The 26598-nt window shown below is 41.8% G+C and overlaps 1 protein-coding gene across 4 annotated transcripts in view; it reads left to right on the top strand.

Annotated features, from left to right (window-relative positions):
- LOC128257891 (connectin) overlaps window positions 1–25192 on the top strand; it is a 154190-nt gene extending 128998 nt beyond the window's left edge. For all 4 annotated transcript variants that reach the window (XM_052989135.1, XM_052989134.1, XM_052989133.1 and 1 more), the window contains 3 exons: window positions 6051–7111; window positions 9994–10210; window positions 24018–25192. In XM_052989135.1, coding sequence (XP_052845095.1) covers window positions 6086–7111; window positions 9994–10210; window positions 24018–24871 — 2097 coding nt within the window. In that variant the 5' untranslated portion in view covers window positions 6051–6085 and the 3' untranslated portion in view covers window positions 24872–25192. The remainder of the gene's footprint in view (window positions 1–6050; window positions 7112–9993; window positions 10211–24017) is intronic.
- Window positions 25193–26598: the final 1406 nt, after the last annotated feature.

Below are 26598 nucleotides of genomic sequence, written 5' to 3'. Positions count from 1 at the left end.
GCATATGCATATGGCATACAGCATACAGCATACAGAATACAGAATACAGCATACAGCATATAGCCCAGCTTTTTCTGGGCAGAAATATGTGTCAACAGAGGCGAAGGCGAAAGTTTGCTCAGCTCTGAAAACTAGTTTCCATTTTATTTTGTGCTGACAGGTATGCTAAAAGCTAAAAAACGTACAAGACCAGGTCCTGGGAAATGGAACCCAAGTTAAAAGCAGTCAAAAGTGCGAGAATGAGTCCTGCTGATTTTACTTTCGGCAATATGGCATAAGGAGTGGGAAAGTGGGTGGTAAGGTGACACCTCCACCCACTCCAAGGACATGGATATGTGTGACAGCTGGCAATGACTGCCTCGCATGATAACAGAAATAACAATAACCGGGCCAAAGAAGAAAAAATGGCAAAGCAACAGCGGCAGCTGAAAGGGTTAACAAATGGCAGTCGAAACTTTGGCGCGACTGTCAAAATAAATGCGAAGCAATTTATGAAATATTTATGAAGTGTGACATGGCTGACAATAAATATATATGGGCAAGGAGGCTCCTATTTCCTCCACAGATTTCATCGAAACAGACTCCAACTGGCGCTGACAAGTGACGCAAGCCAAGGACAAATCCGGATATTTGTGCGCCTTAATAAAAATGCGAATAAAACGTGCGGACGTCATAACTTGGCCCACTGATTGATGGCTTCGTTTCGTCTGCCGTTTTGCCTCTGCGTCATTTGTCAGACATGAAAACCGGTCTTCACGGGTCAGAGAACTCGGGGAAACTCGAGGGAAACTGCGGGAAAAGCCCTTAGAGCAAAGACAGGAACTGCAGTTTGTCCAACTGACCAAGTTTTTGTAGCTGTCGTTTTATTTGCAGCTCAGCTAAATGGAAAGCGACTAACCCTTAGTGGCTCCATTCCATTCCATTCCCACCTCACCATTCACTCAGTCAGTCAGTCAGTCAGAGTCAGTCAGTCAAAGTCAAGCACGTCCGAGCTGCGTTCATGTCACAGCTTAAAGTTATATCACATGATATAGGGACAGGACTCGCACATATATGTAGCGAAAATCTTACACTTTAGAAAAAATACCTGAACAAATAGCTCAAATGTATGAAAAGTAATAAGTTGTAATATAATAAGAAGCAACTTATTAAAATGGAATATAAATTTTAAAAACTACTAGAAACTGTTATTTATATACTTAACATCTAAATAATATCTCAGATGTGAATAAAGTAATAATTTAATTTAATCATTAGATTAGCTGATTGCCACTAGGAACAATAAAATTTATTAATAATACAAAGAAATAGCCGATGCAATAGCTTAGATGTATATAAGGTAATAAATTTAATTCATACAGATTTACGATTGTAAAATTTAATAAAAGTTGTATGCGCAAATGGCTCCTGACAATAAAAAAAATTCGAAACTGTGACAAATATAGCAAAAGGGATTAATAATTTTATTTCTGTTTTAAAAATGAAATATATTAAATTATTAATTGAATTAGATTACATTTTAACAGACTCTTTTTATTTAAGTAAATAAATCTAATCAAATTAAACATTTTTTCCTGCGTGTCGTTAATGGATACTCCAAAATAACTTCCCAAATATTTTTCAAAAATATAATGTAAAGTAACACTTTGTAGTTTAGGAAATGCAATTCAGTTTTAAATACTTAATCAGCAAAGGAGTGAAGTAACAAAACTGATATGTCTGTATGAACTAAACCATCTAGTTATCCTTTTTTCCGCCGTGCACACACAAAACCCGCTGCGAGTGATGCTGATGCTGATGATGATGATGATGATGCGGCTGAGGCTGATGGTGAGGATGCCCCGGGATGCCCCGGAATGCTGCAGCTGATGGGGGACTGCCATAAACAACTACGAATCTTCCGGCATAAAAACTTATTGTTGACAAAACCTCATGACACACAGACGTGGGCTGGCGTGGGGTATAGGGCACAAGGCGTGTGTACATATTGTTAAAGTCCTAGCCCGGCTGGTGATGATGCCGGTGTCCTGGCTGCCACAGCGGAAGTGTCACCATTTGTCAAATAACGAAAATTGAAAACAATTTCCACATGGCCAGAATCCCGACGACACTGGGCTTTTGTCTTGTGATCAACCTCAGACTTGGTCCTGTGTGTCTTTGTCTTAAGTTTCTCGATACGGCAAACGAGCTGCTCAGCCAGCTTGGTAGGGCCGCCTTTTTAAAGCCAAGAATTTCCATTGCTGGAAAATATTATCTTCAGCCTGTGTTGTGTTTGCCCCGTCTTTCTGGGAAATTGCTTGCGTGGCTGTCAGCTTAGCTGCGGCTTTGCTCCAATTTCCCACTGGGTCGCCGTCGTCATTGTTGTTGCTGCGGTTGATGTTGCTTCTGCTGCTGCTGTTGTTGCTGCTTCTGCTGCTGCTGTTGTTGCTGCTGCTGCTGCTGCTGTTGTTGCTGCTGCTCTTTGTCGACACTTCTGTCACACTGTTTCACACGCCTTTTCCCCCGACGAGTACTCGCTCCCTTTGCATGGCCCATTGTTTGCACGCACACCAGCTCACCAACTCACCAGCCGAGGACTCCCAAACACACACACACACACACACACACACACACACTAACATATGCGTCTCTCGCTTCGAAAGTTTAATCGAAATTATAAACAACAAGACAAATTGCTTCTTGTTGCAATTTTCCTCGCCCTTCCCCTCCGCCTCCCCCTCCGCACACCCCCTTAAAACATTACAGAAACCCGTATCCTGGCCTGCCATAGTTGTTGCTGCCGTAACCATTGTAGTTGCTGCTCCTGTTGCTGTTGTGAATGTTGCTGGTCATGTTATTATTGCAGTTGCTGCTCTTGCCTTCCTTAAAGCTGCCGCTGTTCTTGCTCTTACTTTCGTTGATGTTGCTGATGTTCCAGCAACCATTGCTGTGGCCCATGTTCCTAAAAGTTTTAATGTTGTTGCTCCTTTGTTTTTGGAATTAGTTGCTGCTGTTACCCGACCAGATAATGTTGCTATTGCCTGTGTTGCTATGTTACCTGAGCAATTAATGTTGCTGCTGTCTATATTAAACTTTCTTTCCTTACTGGTACTGGCGAAATTTAAACTGTTGTTGCTTCATTTAGCTGCTGTTGCTGTGGCTTGCATGGCCAATGTTGCTGCTGTAACCAGAAAAAACTAATGTTGCTGCTGCTCTGCATTCTGATCTTGTTGCTGCTAATGGCCTAGCATACCCTAAATGTCGCTATTGTCAATTTACCTGATGTCGCCGCCATAACGGCAACATTAGCTCAACCTTTTGTTATTCCTGTTCCATGTTGCTCTGCTCCTTGATGTTGCTGCTGTCGTGATAGTCGCTCTTAAAGTTGTAGTCTTTAATTTGGCCCTGAGTTTGCTGCAGCCCCATTATCCCTGCTGTTTCTGCTGCCAACAATATTATAGTTGCTGCTATGTAGTGTTGCTGCTGACAAGGAGCAACGTTGCTGCTGCTTCTGCTGCTGCTGCTACTCCCATTTTCCCTGGGGGAATAATTTTCTTGGTAATTGTTTGTCGTCAAGGTTTGCTGTTGCTGGTGTTGACTTACTCTACGAGATGAAGAACTTAAGCCAGGGAGATCAATTTGTACGCAGCTTGCATTTAATCTCGGGCAAAGATGCCATCTATATATATATGATATATAGGGAATATATAGCTTAGATGGCTACTCGGTCTAGACTTTGTTATCGGCTGTTCATATTTTATTCAGACCAACACAAGATGAATGAAATATCACGCCTGTTTTTACGCTCCTGATGTTTTTTGCCCCCCACATTGCCACTTCGATATGCGATTTGCGATACGCTTCGTCGCTTTCTGTTTTTGTGATTCTGACATGAAGGCAAAAGAGAGTTTGCACGTTTGATAAATGACTCATGAATGCTGAGTGAGGAGACGCATAAATCTTATGATTTATGCATAATCAACAAATTGATTTTTCATTTGCTTGTAACGCTCTCTTTCAGCATTTCGCCCCACTTCACCCCTTTCCCTTTTGGCCTTTATTCAGGCCTTTTGAGTAATTGGCTGTCAGCGACGCGTTGCAGCATGTGTGCACACAAAAAATATGGTAATACATTTTGGAAATCTATAGCTATAGCTATAGCTATAGCTATAAATATAAAAAATAAAAAATGTATACAAAAAACGAATGGGATTTTAACGCATTGCATTTGTATAACTATTTATCAAGTTCATTTCATTTGAAAACAAGCTGAATATTTTTTTTATGTGTAAAAAAGTAGAGCATGTGGGCGAATTGCCCTCTCTTTTTGTGGGAAAATCTAATTACACACATATTCAGTGAATTTTTTGATTTGCTGCTTCACGACACACTTAAAAATTTTCAGAATATGTGAAATTTCTCTTCAGTGAACACCGAATATATATTCAGCCATATATCCTTTGCTACGCTCTCCTCGAAAGTGTGTGTATGGTATAGTATGTGTGTGTTTTTAAGGACATTTTAGTTTCGACTTTGCTTTGATATTTAAATTGAAGCCATCAAGTCATCTTCAGCTGCCGTCGTCTGGCTGCGCAAAAGTTTTCATGTATATTTTGAGTACTTAATCCTGCGGTGTGAGCCACTTCTAATGCTCCTTGAGCCCTGAACTTTGGCCAAATCGAATGAGGCGACAAAAAGTGGGAGTGGGAGGAGATCTAGCTAAGCCGGCATAAGCATCGCATCATGCTACGCAGCACTTATCATCGTTTTATTTAAAATTTATAATCGAAATCAATGTAATGAAGCATGCCCGAGTCAATAAGTCAAGTGACTTTCGGCTTTCCATCCGTCTAATCCCCTCGATTTTCATCTTCATCCCTCATCCCTCCGATATTGCGACCATATTTTATGCAAATCACTGCTCTGACTGCCGATAGCGACGATAACTCACTTGACAACTGACAATAACTTATTTACACTTCATTATGCCATCCAACCAGCCAACCAGTCAAGCTGGCAAAATCCGAAATATGGCCAGTGCCAGTGTGACTTATTAATTTATTAAAAAATACGGGCATAATTAGAGAGCACTTTGCCCAATGACACTTGAAATGCAAAATTAAGGGAAGGGCACAGAAACGTAGGCCAACTCATCTCGTCTCATCGCCAGTGAAGCCGTTGCCGTTGAGCGAACAATCAGCGACAGAGTTGCAGTTATTTATGAGCTCGATAAATTTGTTTATGGGGGTAAAGTGGAAAGCCCAGGGGTACGGGATGAAGTGACAAAGCAACCGAGCGTCAAATGAAGCCAGCAGGAGGCTTCGCAACGGGGCCAATTCGACTTTCACGGCGGTAAAGGGGAATAAAACGGAGGGCTTGGGACGATTCCAACGCGGCATCGCCTGAATTGGGCCAAATGAAATATGAGCGGAAGTGAGAAAGTTAACAACATTAATTAGCATTTTTATGAAGCACTTCGAGCAGCTCCGGGAACAGTAAAGCCCAAGAGCGGGCGAATAAACTCGAATGAATGGTTATCAACTCTGATTCCAGTTTCAATTTTTCGCCAGCTCAAATGAGGCTGAATTTATGACAGGGCCGCAAAAAATCAAACCAATTTGTTGGGTACGAGTATATTTTGGGATGTTTTGAAACACAAAATCAAGACCATGAAAATCGAATATTTTTGTTAGTCATTTCCACCTTGCCTTTATTTTATGACTGCTACACTCTAAAAATTAATTCAAAAAATATTGAAGTACTGCTCGAAGTTTTACAACAGATGTTCATCACAGTAATTTTACTGTAGAAAAAAATATAATTTTAGTAAATTGGTTAATTGGTTAAGGTATATAATTCCAAATGGTTTACTACGAAAGACGACCTCTTCTAAAATATTTAAAGCTCTAGTGATTAATTTAGTACACCCTATACATCCAAAATAAATTAATCTTTACACTTTTTATATAATATATAATTACACTTATTTATTTTAAGTGTTATTCCCTAAGCCCCAAGATAAACCAATTTTATTGACCGCGTCACTGCGCATTGTTCCCTGTATTTTGCAGAATCCTCGCCGCCGAGCGATAGGAAGACGCTCGCAATGTTGCCGCATCATCAGCGCCGTAAAATGGCGGCTTCGGCGGACAGCGCCATCTGCTTCCTGATCTTGTCGCTCCTGCTGATTGCCGGCTGCCTGGTGGCGCCCACCGAGGGACGCGCCAAGGAGGACCGTCGCAACAGGGGGCGTGGCAGCAGCAGCAGCGGCTCGCTGGCCTCCTCCTCCTCCGCGAGCAACATGAATAATGGATACTACGGTGGCTCCTCGTCGTCGGGAGCGGGCTCATCCTCCTCCGGTTATGTGCTGACCAGCAGTAGTGCTTTGAATTCCGGCAGCACTGGCTACAGTGGACCCATGGACAGCACTGGATTCTGCACACGCCGAAGGGACATGAAGCTGATGTGCTACTGTACCCCGGATGAGAACCATGTGCCGGTGCAGAAGGCCGAGTGCTGGGTTTTCTCGGAGGGATTGCATCAGAACGACACCACCTGGACGCGATTCTACCAGCAGAAGCGTTTGCGCGAGCTGAAGTTCGTGATCCAGAACAATGCCCGATTGGACTACATACCCACCATGATTATCGAACCGCTGAAGAACCTGAGCAGCATTGTGATCGAGTACTCCCAGGTGGAGATTGTCAAGAGCTACGCGTTCGCCAATCTGCCCTTCTTGGAGAAGATCATCCTGAACAACAACCACATTATGGCCCTCGATCAGGATGCCTTCGCCAATCACATTAGGCTGAGGGACCTGAATCTGGAGCACAATCAGATCTTCGAGATGGACCGCTATGCTTTCCGCAATTTGCCACTCTGCGAGCGACTTCATCTGAACAACAATAATATTAGTACCCTGCACGAGGGTCTTTTTGCCGATATGGCTAGGCTAACCTCACTTAACCTGGCCCACAATCAAATCAATGTGCTGACCAGCGAGATTTTCCGAGGATTGGGTAACCTGAATGTCCTGAAATTGACACACAACAATCTGAACTTTATCGGCGACACTGTCTTTGCGGAATTGTGGAGTCTCAGTGAGCTGGAACTGGATGACAATCGTATCGAGGTGAGTTGATGTTTGCTCAAAAAATATAGCACACTTTTGGGGGCACAAAATTAAATTGAAATAAATAAAGTTTATTTGGGAAAACCAATCAGATGCGAGCTTATATATCTCCATAGGTAACTGATTCCTTTCTGTAATTTCCCCTGCTTAAAACCCATTTAAGATAAAACATTAATTCCTAGATTGATTGAGTTTTTCAAGTGCGCATTTATAGTTGTTTGAGTGCTTTTATTTATAGCACACCGCATAGCCAGCACCTATATAGTATATAGTATATAGGGCAATGCAATCTACGAGCACAGGCAGCAAACTTCTCAATCAACTCTAATGCAAGTGGATTAAAAAGATTTGTCTGCCTGGGCCACTTGGTCAACTTGGAGGAGCTGACTTAAGAGGCCATAAATTGCCGAGTGGCCATAAGAAACAGAAGGGAGCTGGTCGGGGGGGGGCGCCATAAATGGCACATCTTGGGGCAAGGACACACAGATACCCACAAACAGAGGCAACTTTTTGCTGGTGTCATAAATTCAATTCGAATGTCTATTCTTGTGGTGATTTAAGTGGTCACTCAGCATCGGTGGACCGTTGTTCGTTGGTAGCGAGGGGGTGGCGCAAATATGATAAATAGATTGGTAAATTATGTTTCCAACGTTTTCGGTCTTCGGTGTGTGGACAAGGTCCTGTTCTGGGTGCTGGCTCAATTCGCACATTTACCCTGCACAGCGGACCGCACGCTGACAGTCGCCTTTCGGCGGCGCTCTGTGGCAAACAAATGTGCGCCGCAAGTTAATCTACTTACAAAATATTGAATAACAAATCATGGGAATAATGGATTTATGGCGCTCCCTTCTTCAGCCATTTGATATAGGGCAATGGGATGGGAAATGAGGAACGAGGAATGAGGAATGAGGACCCTTCTGTGCCCTGGTGGCCATAAAAATGGCCAGCGTGTGTGGGTAAATAGAAAAATGTCGCTTAACACTCGAGCAGGAGAAGTTTATGTAAGGCAGCCGTATGAGCGTAAATCCTGAATATCCATATCCTGGGCCAACGTTGCTCCTTCCTTCCTGCCTGCCAGCTCCTTCGCTTTTCCCATTTTACAAAGTGCTCGCATATCATGTCACACTCAGACGACTCGCATATGTGTCAGGCCACCAGGACACCAGGACAGAGGACACTCGAGAGCAGCCGTTCAAGTGGGGTCCTGGTCTGTCCTATCCTGTCCTGGATCCATCGCATTGTCATAGCCATAATGATTGGGCTTGTTATCGCCCACGTTGCGCATTGTTTCCAGCCAAGGATTCCGGGATTTGCCTCGACCTGAACCGACAAAAATTCCCTTTCTAAGCGACTTTGTGTGCCCGTTGTCGCCTTCAATATGAAAGCAAATTGTGTTGCATGTTTGGCTTGGGCTTCACACCGCTCAGCTTTCCCTTTCCCTTTTCATTTTCCCCATTTTTTTATTTTTTCTGCTCACTTCATAAATCATTGGCCGTTGAAAGGTTTAGCTCTGACACAACATAAAACGCTGGTTTTGTGTGTGTGGGTGTGTGCGGGTCCAGGGATGAAGATAAACAGATAATCGGGTTAAGGGGCTAAGGGGCTAACCGAGTGCATTAAGGTGAAAGTGTACGAGAAATTAACAGCTTTAAGCAGCTTTCACTCTGCTTTGTAGATTAAAACAGTTAGCAAAGCCATTACCAAGAAACGTAATGACTTAAGAATGTTGGAAAGTAACCGAAGTGTTAGTAGAAAGTAAGGAGGAATCTCGGGGAAATCTACTTTGAGTTGGCCTTTTCAAAATATAGTTTATAATAGATTTCTGTTTTATTCAAAATAATATATTGTATATTAAAATGTTAGACTCTAAAAACCAAACGACCTTGAATATTATCTAAATTTCATACTAATTTAAAAGGATAAATACTAAAAAGGTCATAATTTGTAGGTCATGAATATATTTATATCGCTGGTAAAGAGTAGAATTTTAATTTTAAGTGTATGTTATATACAAAATTTAAAAGAAAATGTATGAGTGTAGCACAGCAATCCTTAGCAGCCTTCCATTGAATACCAGCCCAGCCCCACCCATTAATCGCGTTGTCATAACTTTGTTTACTCAATCCGCACATAAATCGCTCGTAAATTATATTTTTTCGCTGTTGTCAAGCTAATAAATTGGTCGCGTAGGCATCGAATGATCGCCCATCAAACTAACAAAATATCGCAATAAAACATAAATACATTTTTATGTCAATCATCTGGGCAAATAAACAAACATGGAAAGATTGCTGCTGGTGCTTGGGTTATTTTTCAATGCCACATCACCGGAGCAGGGAACATTGGCACATGCTTCCTCCGCCTTGGACGCGTCTTTTAATATGCATAATTTTACCATTTCCCCAGACAAAGCATATTGAATATTAAATAATGGTGGAATACGCCGCCTTCACTTTCGTTGTTCGGTCAACAAAACAGAAACCAGAAATAAAATAAAAGAAAACACTTTTTTTCCGTATAATAAAATTCAAGACAAACGAATTGGGACATACAAGTTAAAAAAACAAGAGCTCATGCATATGTACGGGTGTGATTGTGATTGTGCTTGTGGGTGTGTGTGGCCAACACATACAGATAAATAAATTCGCAAACAAACAATGAAGACAATGACAACAACAATGGCACGCGAAAAGCGAAACTCTGTGAAAAACATTGAAAATAATACTCAGAAATGCGGAAAAATGGCAGCACGAAAATATTTTTCAGTTTTTGTGCAAAATGTTATTCTCACAATGACCGCATAGCATATATATACCATACCAAACCACTGTTTAATCAAATTTAAGAACAAACTAAAAACTAATCCCCTTAACCCATTTTAGCGAATTTCCGAACGTGCTCTGGATGGCCTGAATACACTGAAAACCCTGAACCTGCGGAACAACCTGCTGAAGAAGATCGACAACGGTCTGCTGCGGGGCACCCCCGCCCTGCTGTCCATCAATGTGCTGGCAAACAAATTGGAAACGCTGACGTTCTACACATTCCAGCCAATTATGGACAACTTGGTCAACAGCACCAGTGAGCTGCTGGTGTCAGGTGAGTGTCCAAAACTGAGATACGGACATAGATACACGGACCTTCGAACTTCGGCAGACTTTGATGGCACCAAACTGAGGGAAGGGGACGTGACAAAAAGCTGACAAGCGCACAAAATGGAGCGCCGTCAAAAGTCCGAACTTGTTATAATTACACATACGCCCTGTTGGCCCCGTTCGCCTAGCCCACACACTGCATATGCAGCCAAATGAGCCGAGCCGCAGGGCCATAAACTTTTATGCCCCTCGCCTTCATTAAGGAAATGTCGTATCGCCATTGCTCAAGTGTGCACTTCCACTTCCGCCACGGCACTCCAGCGCATGTCCTGCCACTGAACGTCCTTTCATGTCCTGTCCTCACACACGGTACTGTACGTTCGTTCATGTACGTGTGTCTAAATTAGTCATTAAAGTGCAATTTTGAAGTGCTTTGCCGCGCGAACGCATAACAATAAAATATCTGCCCGTCGCAACCACTTTAGTTTGGTTTGCCTCGGCGGCTAATAGCGCGCGCAATTAGCGGGCTGATTAGCTCAATTAAAGGTAAATGAAAATGAAATATCAAGTGCCTGTTTTGCGGCTTGTCATTGCGGGTTTAAGTTTTACCACCGAAATAAGTTATACCCCAAATCCAATTTTACTAAGTAACGGCCAGTTTTTGGCTTGTGAGTTTAATTTATTATAATTTGGCATATAAAAAATATCAATTTTTTCTTCTTAACTATAAAGGATAATGGTTTGTAAGAATTTAACGATTTTTCTATTATTTTGCTGACAACTTTTATACAGTTATTAAATTTATTACAAATATGGCATCCAAAAAACAACAGTTTTGTCTTAATTATAAAAAATAATGGCTTGAAAGAATTCAACGATTTTTTTACTATTTTTCTGACAAAATTAATAAGTTTTACACAACTTATGGGCACAAGTTTTATTTGGTTTTCAATTTGGCAGAATTTATTTGTTATTTGTGAAGTTTGCTTAAAAAATCATACGATTTTGGTTCAACTTAAAGAACCATTCTAAAAAAGCTTATCTACACAATTAATTAAAATTTTTTTTGACTACTTATAAATTTATTTAGTTTTAGGAACAATATGTGCCTCTTAATAGTTTTTGATATTCTAGCCAAAGAATGATGTCTGAAAACTTCAGCTCATTATAACTTTTTAGTAGATAAAGCCAAAAGTTTGCCATAAATAATGGAAATGAAATGCTTTCAAGGTCCCTGGCAAACGTTTAACACATTTTTTGGGCACCTTGAAAGATTCCCCTTTGTGTGCAATTTAAGCAATTTTATTCTGAGCTAAGGCTGCAATTAGACTTTGGCGTAAACGCAAATGCTACTGCTACTACTGCTGGCAACAAAGAGAATGGCTTTCGCCCATGGAATACATTTAAATATTTAACAACAGCCTTCAAAATCACATTTCTCTTTCTGAAACACCAACTCACACACATGCAGTCAACTTAATTATCACCCACACCCATACAGTGGCATTTTTGCTAATGGTTTGCCATTAGCATGACTCATTTGCAGTTGGAAAAAAAGCAAAGAAAAAACAAAAAAAATAGGAGAAAAAAACAGGACGAGTGACGATGAAAAGTCGGAATGGCTGAGCGCATTGCCAAACAAATGTGTGTGTGTTTGAGTGAGCAACTGTAATTGCATTGGCACACACTCACAAACACTCACACATACGCAAACATTTGGCAAATTGGCTACAAATGACTTCAAATTGCTTTAAACTACAAAATATTTTCGCATTCGCCGCCACCCGAAAACTTTTTAATTCATATGCAGTGATTATTGCCGCACCACTCTGTGGCACATTTTCCGGCTTTAGCTGAATATGCTTCATTAGAGGCGAAGGCCTAAAGTTCAAATATTTACATATGATTGCCTGATTAAATTTACTCAACTTTTTGTACGGCAAAGTTGTAGCTCCTAATGAGGCCAAATGCTCTGTGTCACACTTCAAACGAAATCTCCAGGAAATCTGAATTTTTTCGCAAATTGAATTGAGAGGGTTTTTCATTGGCAAAAATGCTGCTCAATTTAGCGAGTGAGAAATTTTTCCAAGTGGCAAGGCAAGGCAAGGCAAGGCAAGGCAGCAAGGCAGCAGCAAGATGGCCAAGTGTAGGTGGTCGAAGGTGGGCGGCGAATGGAGGAAGTGTGGGACGAAGGATGTGCCAACTCAAGTGCATAAGAGCACATAAAAATTGCAACAAAATGGCCAAGGACATGGGCAGCCAGGGACCGTTGACTCGCAACAGACGTTGACGCTGTCGGCCAAAGATAAACTCGCACTGGCAGCCATAAAACGTGACATGGGGGTGCCATTGCCATTGCCATTGCCCTTACTGGCCACATCCACATGCCAGTGACAGGCATTCCATTCCCTGGGTGAAAGTATTTGCCTCGATGGCAACGACTAATCGATCAGCTGATGGAATTCCTAGGCAGCCCGTTCCCAGGGATTTCGCCATGAAGGTGAGCAGTGAGCAGTGAACAGTTGGCAAAACTATTTGCCAAAATGCTCGTCACACGCCTGGGCTTGGGGATTTTCCCGCTCCAGCTTTAGCGTCAGCTTCAGCTCTGCGGCCCTGGACAAATGATCAGCATGTACTCCAGCCGAAATTGCTGCACATGCATCAAGTCCCAACTTGACTTGCACTCTGCCACTCTGGCCATCTGGCTGTCTGCCTGTCTGCCTGTCTGGCAGCCTGAGGTTGATAGTTGACTCTTCATTTCGCGCCGTGATTTGTGCAGCCACTTGAACTCTGCACCCGGACGTAATTGCCATTGACAGGCGGAAGCTAAGCAGCTTTTCTTCCCAAGGACATTGCGGTGGGAGGTGTGCTGCTGGCAAGGAAAACGTAGTCTTGTACGTTTGTTTACAGAATTCACTTTGGCTAAAATGGCACTTGTTCTAGGAACTGTTATTTCGCGAAACTTTGATTTCATTTAGTTCAAGAAAAAGTTCAAAACTTAAAGTTCAGTTTTCGTTTGAATCTTATATATGGAATTTTTATAAATTTATTTGGACATTTCTTTTTTGACCAGTTAAACATATGTTAATATTTTTTCTGTTAATATAGAGAACATTCTTAGTATATAAGAAAAAAAAAGTTTAAGCAATCATTTTCATTCAGCATTAGAGGTATAATTCTTTTGAGTCCTAAGTCAAAAACTTTCAATAAAATTTGTGTTGGTTTGCAGAAGACTTGATAAAACTTTGTAAGATTTTTAAGATGTCAATCCACAAGTACACAGTTCTTGGAAACATGTTTTAAATAAAATTGAAATGGTATTAAAATTAGGTAGATAGAACCAGTTGGTCATTAAATAAAATACAAGAACAATATATATTTACAAAATTTAGAAATTAAAGTCACCTATCTGTGCTGTATTTTTAAACTTAAAAGTGATGTAAAGTTCCTAAAAATTCAAGAGTTAGGGCCATTTTTTTTTGAGTGCCCGTTTGAGGAGTGACATCAATCGCCGGCCGAGCCTGCTTTGCATTCAAATGTTGTTCGTGTGCGGGCAGTTGAGCACCGGCCCTAAACAATGCCCCAGTTGGCCATTTCACGGACCTTTTAAGCCCCGGACCACACCCACCACCACCCACATGGTGGTGCATGGCAGGTCACCCGCTACACACCCACCCAATGCACCACCCACTCAGTGCACCACCCAAACATAGCTGTTGCAGTTGCAGTTGCACCTTTGGCCAATGTATTTGGTGAAAAATTTATAGGCACGCCCTGCGCTCTGGCATTTGTTTCAATTCCGTGGCCCCAAGGGGTCATGTGTGATTGTGTGCTTGTGTGCTTGTGTGCCTGTTTGGGTGGGTGAAAATATCCTCCATATCCTTGTTTATTTGTATGCGAATCACGTTTTGTTTGTGTCGTCGCGCCTGTGGCGTCCTTTTGGTCATCTACCGCCCATATCCTGGCTGGCCATTGCCATTGCGAATTCCTCGGCTTTAAAGGCAGGGCGAATTTTTCACAGAAGGCCAGTGCCATACCAATTGCTAATAAATGCCACGCCCACCCTCGCAGCAGCGCCCCCTCATCCGTGGCCAGCTCAATTGGTTCGTTACGCTCGCCGGTGGCCAGCGCCCCAGTCGTTAGATGGAATTGAATGGTTATTGTTTCGAAATATAAATAGGATTTCTAACAGATTTTTTTCAAGCTCTGTCTCTCTGTTTTTTTGCCGATCTGCCTCTGTCCTACCAAAATACCCAAAAACATGAAAGTAAAAACGTGGGGGGAACGAATCAGTGAGTATATGACAGCTGGAAACTGCAATTTGATTATTTGGTCCACCCTTTTCGGCTTTCTGTTTCTGTTGGCTTGGCAGCATTTAATGGAGTATTGTAAAATGCCACAGTTCATAAATTTTCATGAGGCCAAAAGCGAAAGGGAGTCTGGAAAATCTTTGCTTTCTGAAGGTTAAAATACTTCCAGTTACTTATTGATTTTATATATGAAAATACATTATAAATATGGAAATGAAGTGTCTGGCTTGAATTAATAATTAAATTAAATATTTAGGCTAAGTAATTGCTGAGAAGGCTTTAGGTATTCAGTTTTCTCATTATTAAAATGTCTTTGCTCCTTGGGGCGTGCTAAACATATTTAATTCACTTTAATTTCAATAATTAGTCACCTGATTAATTTGCAAGTACTACTTTAAGGTACTTAATAATGGAAAATTCCCAGGACATGTGAACTTAAGCCGGCCATGCAACACTGACCCCTATGGCAGTTAAATTGCCCAGCTAGGCAGCAAATTAAACTTTCAACTTTGAAATGGACGGGGCTCATTTGTAATGCAGCATCAGCATCCTTGTAAACACAGTGCTCACGAAACTGCAACAATAAACAGGTATTAGGGATGTGGATGTGGATGTGGGTGCCGGAAGCGAGAATTTATGGGAACGCATAAAAGGCGTTTGCGCCTCATTGGCAAAAATGCCAAAACAAATGATGTTGGCCATAAACTGGACAAATGAGCGTGTGGCACGCACCCGAAATTGACTTTCAATAGTCAATGTCAGGGCAGCAGTTGCTCCATGTCCTTCATGTCCTCCGTGTCCTGCTTCTGCTGCAAATCCCGATGATTGCCGGCGATAAATCTATGGCTCAGCATTGTGGAACATGTGTCCAGCCAGACTAATAAGTGGGTCTCCGATTTGATGGGACTAGACCGGCTCTATTTCTATATATACATATGGCACATTCAGCGCATGGCTGTGTGTTTATGTGGCCAACATGCATGCATAAGTAGTAATTCATTCCGTTTCGATTCGTTTCATTGCGTTTCATTCGCAATTTGCTGCTGAGCACTGCATAAATCACTCCTCGGCCCCCGAAAGTATGGAATGGCTATAAATATTTTAGAATTCAATTTCCGCACTTCCTTCGGGGGGAGGAGACCATCCTTTTGAGCTCAAATTCACGCATCATAAATTAAAATCTCCGCCGCCTGTCGTCGTAATTAAACGCAAACTCATCGTTCATCGCTCATCTTTTGTTCGACAGTGTGCGGCATGCATTTAATTGTCTGCGCCGGGCACCGTTTTAATTACGCACCTTTTTTTCTATAGCCGCAGGCAACAATTCGATTGAATGAAAACTGAAACTATGCGCCTGCCACTTTTTTTTTTTTTTTTTTTTTTTTTTGTTTAAACAAACAATGAGTGCCACGGGGAAATTGCGAGAAATTCGGTTTTATAGAGGGAGGGGGGAGTTATTATGGACATATTCATGCAATTTACCCGCACTTCCAGGGCCAGCGGCCACATTAAGTAGTTCAATTATAACTTAAATGCATATTATTAATGAGTTTTTATTGTATAATGTTGGACAACTTTTCGCGCCTTAAGCGTTCCCACACACATGTGCACTTTTTACCCATCAGCTGCTGCATTTAAGCACACATTGGAAGGGCCAACTTTAAGGGAAGAGCGAAAGAAAAGCGCTTGGCCTGTAAATTAAGTGGAAAAGTATTTCGTTGCCTGGCACTTGGTTTTAGTTTTAATTAGCTACCAAAAGCTTAATCCAATCTGGCTCTGCTGACAATAGAGCCGTAAACTTTTAGCCTCAGTCCGTGTCATTTGGCCCACTCGGCAATTAAAGCCTTTGCATATGCCAAAAACAGATATAGCTACGGATACAGTTACAGATTAGAGCCCGGGCTCAAAGTCTGCTGATGGCTGATCATTAACGCGCTTTATTAACTGAATTTATTATAATTGTCAGCGCCAAAGTCGCATAGTTTACCATGGCAGGGCCTTAAAGTTTGACGACGACATTTCGGCGGTGGGATAATGAAGCTTATTTATAATTTATGCGCACTTCAAGGTGCCCGGGCATTAGGCGTGTTAATTTCCCGCATAAACCAGCTTGGATTCCGAAGGAAGCTCTGCTTATAATGCGAATTGGGGGCTGTCATTGGAGCACTTATGCGCCGACATGTGTGTGTGTGTGAGTGAGGTAATCTATCTTAATATATGCACGCCCCCGAATTTTCCATCCCTTTGGGGTGATGTTTTGCCTGCGGTTTTTCGGGAGTAGTTGATGTACTGGAATGTTGTTGTTCCCGCCACGCTTGCTTTGCCTAATTTGCCGGCTTGTGTTTGTGTTGGTGTTTGTGTGTGCACATATATGGTTAGTACTATAGTAGATGGATCACTGGAGCATGGCATTGTCCTCGCATTGGCACGATGTGTGCTCTGGGCAAACACCTTCATCAATACTCGTTTCGGCTTTGACAGCAAACAGTTAAGCCTTTGCATTGGCATCATTAAAAATGAAGAACACACTGGGAAAACATTAAAATTGAACTGGATTTTTACAACTGAAGTTGTGATTTGAATAATCAAGGTTAAAAAAGAAGATAATATTAATTTGCACAATATATCCGGTAAAGTATACATATTTTGAATTTAAATTTAGATTGAAATCCGGTAAACTAGCCATATATAAGATTAAAATTTTTGATTTTCAATTAGTTGCGTTTTAATGCTAATCGTCTTCATAAACAACTAAGATGAATTTTAATTAAAACAATCTAAATATCAATTCCCATTGTCAAATATCTTTTTTTTCAATTCGCAACTAATCAATTGCCAATAACTCATTATTAAGCATTTTATTTTCCGTGTATCTGCAAACAAGGGAAACTGTCTGTTGGCATATTTACTTAACTCCAGGTATATTTATTTGCATAGTTGGCATATCCTCGATATCGATATTAACCGGGCCAAAACTCATTAGGACAGCACTGGGCAAACATAAATTGTGTCCGACTAGCATTTAATTGAATATTTAGGCCAACTTATGCCGCATTCGATAAAATATATGGAGTGTCGCATAACTCTGGGCCCGGCCATCCCATCGATTAGCAGTGTGCCGTCCAGCCTGGCCATAAATAAACAGATGGAGTTTCTTGCCAGAGTTTACACTGTGTAATAATTTCAATTTACAACATATCCGTATCGTCGAAGGCTGAAGGCAGTGCCCAGTGTCCAGTGCAACGATATATCGGGGCTGACAGGCGATGCGGACATGAGAGTGTTGGCATTGATGGATGGCCAACTGCACGGTGCACCCAGGATGTATAGGTATACCCCACCAATCCCTCCGATCAAGCGGACAATTTATGTCAGTTTGATGCCTGATATATGGCCAGTGTCCCCATATAATGCATATCTCAACCGATAATACACCACCACTGAAAAAAAAATAAGACCAGGGATGAGCAGTATCCACTTGACTTAACAAATCACAGAGCAATAACAAAAGATTCATTACTTATTTATACAATTCTCATCCCCCGGGGGCCACCCTCTCGAATATGTTATTAAATACAATTCAATTTGGGGATTGGGAGTGAAGCAGGAAATCGTAAGCGATGATGCTGGGGCTATTTTGGCAAACATTAGGCCGGCAATCGCCAGTGGATCGGGGGTAACAAGTTGTTATTGTTATGGGCAAATACATATCTATATCTATATCCACCCTCCATTGCTGTCTGTGTATTTTTTATGCGATTTACCATATAACAAACACATTACTCGCGTACCCTCTTCCTGTACAGACAACCCTCATCCTCATCCCCTCAGCTGTGCAAATATTTTGGCAAAGATGCTCGAGGGCTAATGTGTATATAGTAAGTCCTGGCGCGGTTGAGTGGTCATATTTGATCGCCGCCCTTGATTTCTGATTTCATTCGGCCCCCCGGTTGCGTTTTTTTCCAAAGTGATTTTCCTTTTTTCTCCGTCTGTGATTCGTCTTTGATTTGTTTATGCGATTTCATAAAATATTTATCCCCCGGCATAGTTGTTAAATCGCCTGCAATGACTTTCCCTTTTGCCAGTCCTCCCTTTTGCCGCGTACTGTTGTCCCAGACTTTTTGATCTTGCCGTCTGTTTATTTGACTTCACGCTCGATTGCCGAAAATAATTTGATATGAGAGAAATAAAGTGTAATTTTTTCCTGATTCCTGATTTCTGATTCTGCTTTCGGCGCCAGATTGAAAAATCCAGCGAAAAAAAAGCCCTGAATGTTATTAAAATTACAAACTACAAAACAGTGGCCAAAAATCAACGCAAAAGTTATATATTTTTACGGCTTTTCACACAGCTAAAATAAAAGGGGCCAACAAAAAAAGAGGACTTCCAGTTTAGTCCACTTCCTGCACCGGCTCGCATTCATTTGGCCTAATAAAAAACATTCAATGAGCGAAGCATTCACTTGGCCAAATAAAGAAAATTGGCGAGAAAAGCGACGGCCATTCAAATGGCTTTCAATGGCGGCTCCTTCCTTCCGCCTTTTTTGGCCCCAACTTAGTGGAACCCCATTTGATTTTGAATGAACTTGGTGAAAATTGCCGAGTAGCCGTAGCCCCCATTCCCCAAGTTATCCATTCGAAAAGGGACGAACAAAATTAAATACACGCAATGCGAATGAGCCGGCAAAATCACACACAGCCGTAACAAGCCAGAAAACAAGCCAACAGTCGGCAACAAAAAATACAAAACGAGCCATAGAAAAACTTGGAAAATGAAGCTCATTAAAAAAGGCGGCACGAAGAAGGTCCACAAATTTGAAGGCTTCCCCTCGAATGAACAAATAAAAGAACTTGCCGAAAAGTGAGAGGGAATTTGAGGGGAGATCGAAAGTATCACAACGACTAATTAAGACTCTAGGATGGGCTTAACTAGTATGTTCGTTTAACACGAAACTGGATAAATAGTACAAAAATTAATTCATTATTTAAATGTCCAAAAATATCAGATTTTATAAACTCCATAAGGTTGGAAAATGTTACTAGCTACTATTCCCTTTTTGAAGTCACGATTAGCTTAGGTCTTACGTTTAATAAAATATAAATGTTTGATCAGACTTTATCAGATTTAATTCTCTCTCTTAATCCTTAATAATGAAAACAAAATATTTTTAAAAATTTAAACATTTAAGGAAACAATCTTCAAATGATCATTAAGGCTATGAAAGCATAACTTTAACTTTCTTGCGATATTAATATTTGTTTTATTTGGCTTATAAGCAATTTAAATTTCAAACCAATACCCATAAATTTCTCTTCAAAATTGAAATAGCCCTTTTCTGGTCAGCTTCAATAACTTTGCAATATACATACATCAATGTAAGGTTTATTTTCTCCACCCGACAATAGAGTATCCAAAGCCAATGAGTAAATTCGCTCCTCTTCACGCCTTCCCAAACAAGCTTGCCTTTATCACCAAGTTCAGTCCCTACTCAGCCGACAACAAAAGCAACTAGCAACTATACAAAGCGAAACTTTCGACTTCATTTGCATACATAGCGCTCTCGAGAAATGTAATAAAAAATGATAAAATTCTCGGGAGAGCGTAGTCCGCCTCTTACATATACAGACTATAGAGAATGGCAAAGGACAACGCTGCCACGCCCTCTTGACCCCAGTCCGCTCCAACTATGCGTGCTGTCCCCTTGGTGGCAGCCAAAGGCGGACCAAAGCCGAGCACCGCAAACGAACCCAGTTACCAGTTACCAGTTACCAGCTACCAGTAAGCATTTCCCAGTTGGCCAAAAAGCCCGGTGTTGGCCAGTTGGCCAGGACGCCAAAAATGAGATGATTTCAAACAAGGCTGCGCGGCATTCATGGCGATTCCTGGTGACCCCGCTTACTGGAGGGGGCTTGAAAAGAGTCCGGAGTACCAAGTCCGGAGTGAAACAAAGGCCTTGAAACTAGGCCAGCAGCTGTGCTGATTTAGGGGCGTGCGGAAACTTTGTGTTGATATAGCCTACTCCAAGCCCCACTCCAAAAAAAAAAATATAAAAAAAAGGCAGCGATTTCTTTGCTTTTTTCAATATACCTATAGCGAAAGGCAGGGGGGCCAGCATGGGTTAATGTGGCAGGCAGGCAGCACCTAAAACCAACCAATTAAAGCGAATTTTCGGCCTTTCCTTTTGAAACTTTTTTTACGCATGGGTGTTCGGTCAGCTCTAGCTCCTGCTGTGTTTAAAAATTAAAATAAATGGTAATGAAAAGCCATTTAGAGGGTCCACAATGATGAACGATTGCTGCTATTTTAGCCAGTGTAAAATAATAGCCGAGAAATAATATACCCTTTTTAAAGAGCCAACATCTTGTGCAAACAAAGCCAATCAAAGGAGTCCACATTCTACGGTCTTCAACTGCCCCAAAAACTGACAACTAATTATGAATATGTTTCAACACATACAATGCCTCACAGACACATTGGCATTAAAACTGACCAAACAAAGTTCCAGTTGAGTCTAATTTGGCTACACACAGACACACACACACTCTCTCGGAAAACTGAACTTATGCAAATAGAGCTGACCGAAATGTTGGAAGGTGGAAGGGGTGGAAGGGGTCCGACAACCCCATGAAAATGACAATAATAAAATTTAATGTACACACAGACGACGCATATGCATGTGGATGTGGAGGTCCTGTATGTGTATGCAAATGTCCTTTGCCAGCCGTAAAAACGTTTCCGACAGTTTCCTGACCCCTCACCAAATTTCCACCCAAAACGAAGGAAAAGCTACAGCGTCATGGTACACTAAAATAAATGTAGATTAATTAAAAAAAGGTATTTGAATGATAAAATCAACACATTGCTATATCAATTGATTGTGGAGGTTATCTTACATTTTATTGTAATACTCTTCTATAGAAAACGTGATGTCCAAAGAGATCTAGATTAAACTATAGTTATAGATTTACAAGAAACAACTGTTTTATTGAAAGGTTAATATTTTTTTTATCTTATAAAATTCATTTAAAAAAAAAAAACATTTTCAGAGTTCTAGATTAAAATAAATTTCAATCTACAAATAATATGTTTTAAACTGGTTTTATTGTCTGAAAACATCATATTATCTTTGGTATTCATCAATTTTATATAAATGAGTTTGTCTCTTCCAACCAAGTCACTTAGCAATTTTGAAATGATGTATACATATTTTTTACGGTGTAAATTAAAAGGGTTGAGGATAAGGAGTAGAAGTTGGTAGAATTGAAAGTCATCTAGTTGACTAACAGCCGCAGTTCTCCGAACATGCATACATATATAGCTATAAGGGGGCGTGGTTGAGGGACTTCATTGCATGCCAAAAAGGGGGGTGGGGGTGGGTAGTGTGTGTGTTTGTGTGTGTGTGCCGGAGTGTGTGCAGCAGACCAAAACACTTCCTACCGCTTTGGCCAAGTATCATTAAAAATATAAAAGTATTTTATGCCACACAAAGTACGACAGTCTAGTGTCCTCGGCTCCCTTTTCTCCCTGCCCCGCCACTGCCACTGCCCCCGCACCCTTACCCCCTCACTCATTTTATATATATTTTTTGTAATTTCTATTTTTTTAAGCACTTTTATGGAACGTTGTCTGGGGGCAAGTCATTGTCATTTGGTCAGCTGCGAACAGCTGCCAGCTAGCTGCACCAGCCAACCACTCCCACTTCCACTTCCACTCCCACTTCCTCACATTTTCCGCAAAACACCCAGCTGGGTCACTTCATTATCATGTTAATTTTGTTGTAATTTGCTTGCTAAATGTTGCCAAGTCGTTGGCCATTTTTCCAGCATTTTTCCGGACTGGCTTCCAAGTGTAGTCATCTCCTCGTCGTCGTCCTCCCTCCGGCTGTGCATATTTAACTTTATTTATGGTTTTTGCATGCTTTCATATGGAAAATTAGAATTTTTGACTGGCTCTCCATGGTTTGCCCCCTATCCAGCACTAATTTGCCAACTATTTTGCAAAGCAAAGTTTCCTTTTGTCCTTCTCGGGGCAAGTTTTTGGCCGGACCACAAAAATATGCCTGAGATTATTATTGTCATTGAGGAAGGAATGGGGGCCCTTTTTGGCCCGGCTCATATGCCAACTCAATTGGCTGACTGGCTTTTCCCTCATTGTATCCCTGCTGACAGTGCCTCTGTGTGTCTGCCAGTTAGTCAATATTTTTCGTAACGCTTATGCTAATTATGCGACATGTTGACAGGGCAAACTGTGTCACAGTGTTTGGGCCTAATTATACCCACGGGGGGTACATAGCCCACTTTGCCCCTTTTCGGGCCGAAGTTTTCTTCGGAAGGCCCATCGAAACGTAATTTGATTTATTCATTAGACCATTGTCGGCGATTAGATCCACTCTGGCACTTGTTTATCCGCTCAATTTGGAACGCAGTCGGGCCATGTCCTCCGAGCAAACAGCAAATTGAAAGGGTTTGCGAAGGCATGGGCCAGATTAGGGCCACGCATGGCCAGGCGGACTACAAAATAATTGACAACAGTCGAGGGTTGGGAGCTGAGCTGGAACAGGGAGCCGGACCGAAGCTAGAACTGTCCAACTGACTGACAGACGCAGGCCAACAGACGGGAATGGTCAAAAGCCCGGCTGCAATCGCTCCCGAATGAGCTGAGGCTGCTGTCTAAATTGGAAATGTCATTGAGGCGTTTAACTTGGGGAGCATCAGCAGTCCCAATGACAACGACATCGACATCCGACTCCGAATCATGCTCCTGCTCCTTCACCAACTCCTGCTAAAACTCCTTCTGCAACTTCGATTACGTGCTCGAACGTGGGCAAAATCATTTAAAGCGGCTGGCAAAATTCAGCCAAGCTGAAGGCGAAGTTTAGAGACGTGCACTGGAAAAATCATACCCACTTGATTTAATCTGATTCATAAAGAAATCCTATTCATTGCGAATTCATCATTTAATCTTGTTTTTCAAATCAAGCTTATAAAAGGAACAAAATTATAAACGACTTATTCACTCTTTCTTTTTTTTTGAATATTTAACTAGAGAAACATGAGTTTATTTTAAAGGTTACAGCCGACGATTAAGAGAAACATTAAGCTTTTGATCTCTTAGCTGAGTCTTACAATTAAGAAAAAACATTTTATTCACCAATCATTTAGTTATTAATACAATTCAAACACTAGAACCTTAACATGCGATTGAGAAATTCGCCCTAACAAAATAGTTTTAAGACCTAGGCACAGTTGTTTTGGGTGCACCTATAGTTGGAGTGGCAATCGGCCATCAAATGACAGCCAATTGTTGCAGTCGGCCACTCAGCAGCTGAGGGGGAAATCATTCGCTTACCTGGGCGTCTGCCCATTCAGACGGGGACAATCGGTTTGGGGCGACGACGACGATTTGACAAAAGCAATTTCAGGGATAAAGCCCGCCAGCCTCGTCCTGCAAGTTATATTTAACCACCTGGTTTTTCCCCCTCTTTTCAATTGTCATCCGCAGACAACAAATTCATTTGCGACTGTCGTCTGCAGTGGATCTTCGAATTGAGAAATCGCACACGTCACCTGCAGCTGCGTGACTCGCTGGAGGAGCTGCAGTGCACGCTGCAGGAGCCGAAGCTGTCGCACTTTGTGGACCCGGTGCCGCCGACCATCCTGGACATGCTGAACATCGGGGGCTTCACGGCGATTGGCAGCAACAGTGCCAGCATGGGCGGCGTGGGCAACAGCGTGGTGGGCAGCAGCTACAGCGGCCTGACGCTGGACGACAGCCGGAAGCACTCGGCCAGCAGATCGCGACAGGCGCTGCGCGGACAGCGGCAGTTCGCCGCCAGTGCGGAGAACGTGGTGGAGTCAAAGCTGATGCGGCGGCGGCGGAAGCGGCAGCAGGAGGAGCTGAAGCAGCAGCAGAAGGACCTGGCAGCAGTGGCCCCGGCCCACAAGCGGTATGACTACTATGACGAGAACACCGGCGGCATGACCCTGGGCCATGGCCTCGATCTGGACGACAATCTGAGTCTGCACAAGCAGGGATTCTACGGAGCTGGCTCCCCGCCTGTGGGCCACAACGATGTGGATGTGCTGATGACGTCGCACGGCTCGTCGGGCGACGCCCTCGACATCCTGACCAACAAGAATGCGGTGTATGTCAAGCTGTTCCTGCTGAAGCCCGAGATGCTGCCCTGCCACGATGAGCTGAGCGATCCCACCGAGCTGCCCCTGTCCCGCGATCTCATGGATGTGCGCAGCAATGTGGGCCAGGATATGTCCACGGCAGGATCAACAGGATCAGGTCCTTTTTCCCTGGGCATAACCATCCTGGCTGCTCTTATACTCACACTCAGCCGGGGTTGAATCCTCCGAGGAGAGAGCATGGCTGCCTAATGGCAACCCCAAACGTTTGGTTCTACCATGTTGTACATACTGTCTTGGAGATGTGGTGCCCTTGGGAAACGAGCTTCAACACGAAAGTAAACACGAAACAAGAAAGATACCAGCTACAGTCCTGTAAATATGTAAAAAGGGGTAACGAAATTCGATAAAATTACTACTATAAACCTAGCTGATAGCTGTAATGATAGACTCGACTTTTCATCAAACAACTTCGGCAGCAGACTCAGATTGAAATACAGAAACCAAAACCAAAACCAAAACCAAAACGAACCCAAACAAAAAGAGAAGAACCTCCGAGCAAACTGGCGTTTCATTTAAAGAGAGATACTCAACTTGACGACTACCACTACACTTTACTACATAGCATTAGTTTAAAATGGTTAGCCATAGTGACACATTCGGTTTACTTGAGCAAGGTACATACTACAGTAACACTTGGAAAGCGCTAAACGTCTTAGGTGGAGAGACAGAGCTGGCCAAAAACCACTAAAATGAGGCATGCCTGTAAGATAAACGCAAACGCAAACGCAGAACATGACACAATCGCTGAAAGTTGCAACGATAGCCGTTAGTCGATAGGCAATAGAAGTTAGCAGATAACAGATAAAATATAAAAGATAGCAGATAGCAGATAGTCGATAAATGTAATAGGTAAACGTAATACTCCCGGCCACCCCGCAAGTTCTTGTTAGAATTTAAGTCAGCTTTTTAGTTGTAAGACTGTTTGCTACCCTAAAAACTGTCGCCTGAATTTCCCCTCACCGCCCGACAAAAAGAAACCCCCCCAGGAAAACACTTTTCTGCTTTTCTCCTTCTTTCGCCGCACCAGAAATGTAAACGAAAACAAGAAATAAAAATGAATACATTGCGAATTTATATAACTTATTTGAATAGATTCAAATTATAGCAAACAACAAAAGCATAAAGAGATTAAATAATAAAAACAAAACAGAAATATGCATAACGATTTTTGTAGCTTAAGACTGAATATATAAAGGTAAATTATGCTAATATATACAAAATATTTATATGGAAAACTACTGTATGTTTAATTGTATTGTATTGAAATGAATGCAAGCTGGGGGAAAGGGTAATGTCATTTATAGAGAAAAACCAAAAAAGCCGACGATTTGTGCATTCAAATTACCATGGATGCATATGACACTTTTTTTTGGCAATTTATTACGTATTAAATTATGCACAAAACTATGATTTACCAAAACAAAACAAAAAAAAAAAACAAAACGAGAAAAACCCAAAAAAAAACTAAACAAAATCTGTTTAATTAATGTGTTTAAAAGTTCATATACAAAAAAACAGATAAATTAAGCAAAAACCAATGCAAATTTATTATGTAAAAAAAAGGGAAAAAGTTGAAACAGTTCCCGAAAAAGGGAGCAGCCGAAAGGAAAAGCCAGAAAAGTAGAACGCCGAGCATAAGGAGCAAGCATAGTTTTAGTGGACAATCAGCAGATAAGTGAAGCGAGAGCAAACAGCAGGAAAACCGGGGAAAACCCCGACGAGCTGGCAAGCAGAAACGCGGAAAAGCGCCGGAAAATGGGGCAAACTCAAAAGCACTTGAGACAAGCGAAATAATGAAATAGACGTGAGCAAAGCAGAAAACACAAAACTATTTTAAGTAAATGGATATAAGCTAAATGTATTTAGTGTTTTGATTAGCCACTAAG

The sequence above is a fragment of the Drosophila gunungcola genome (genome assembly GCF_025200985.1).
Source record: "Drosophila gunungcola strain Sukarami chromosome 3L unlocalized genomic scaffold, Dgunungcola_SK_2 000002F, whole genome shotgun sequence".
NCBI lineage: Eukaryota > Metazoa > Arthropoda > Insecta > Diptera > Drosophilidae > Drosophila > Drosophila gunungcola.
Note: the sequence above shows the minus strand (reverse complement) of the source record. Positions and strands in the feature narration are given on the sequence as shown.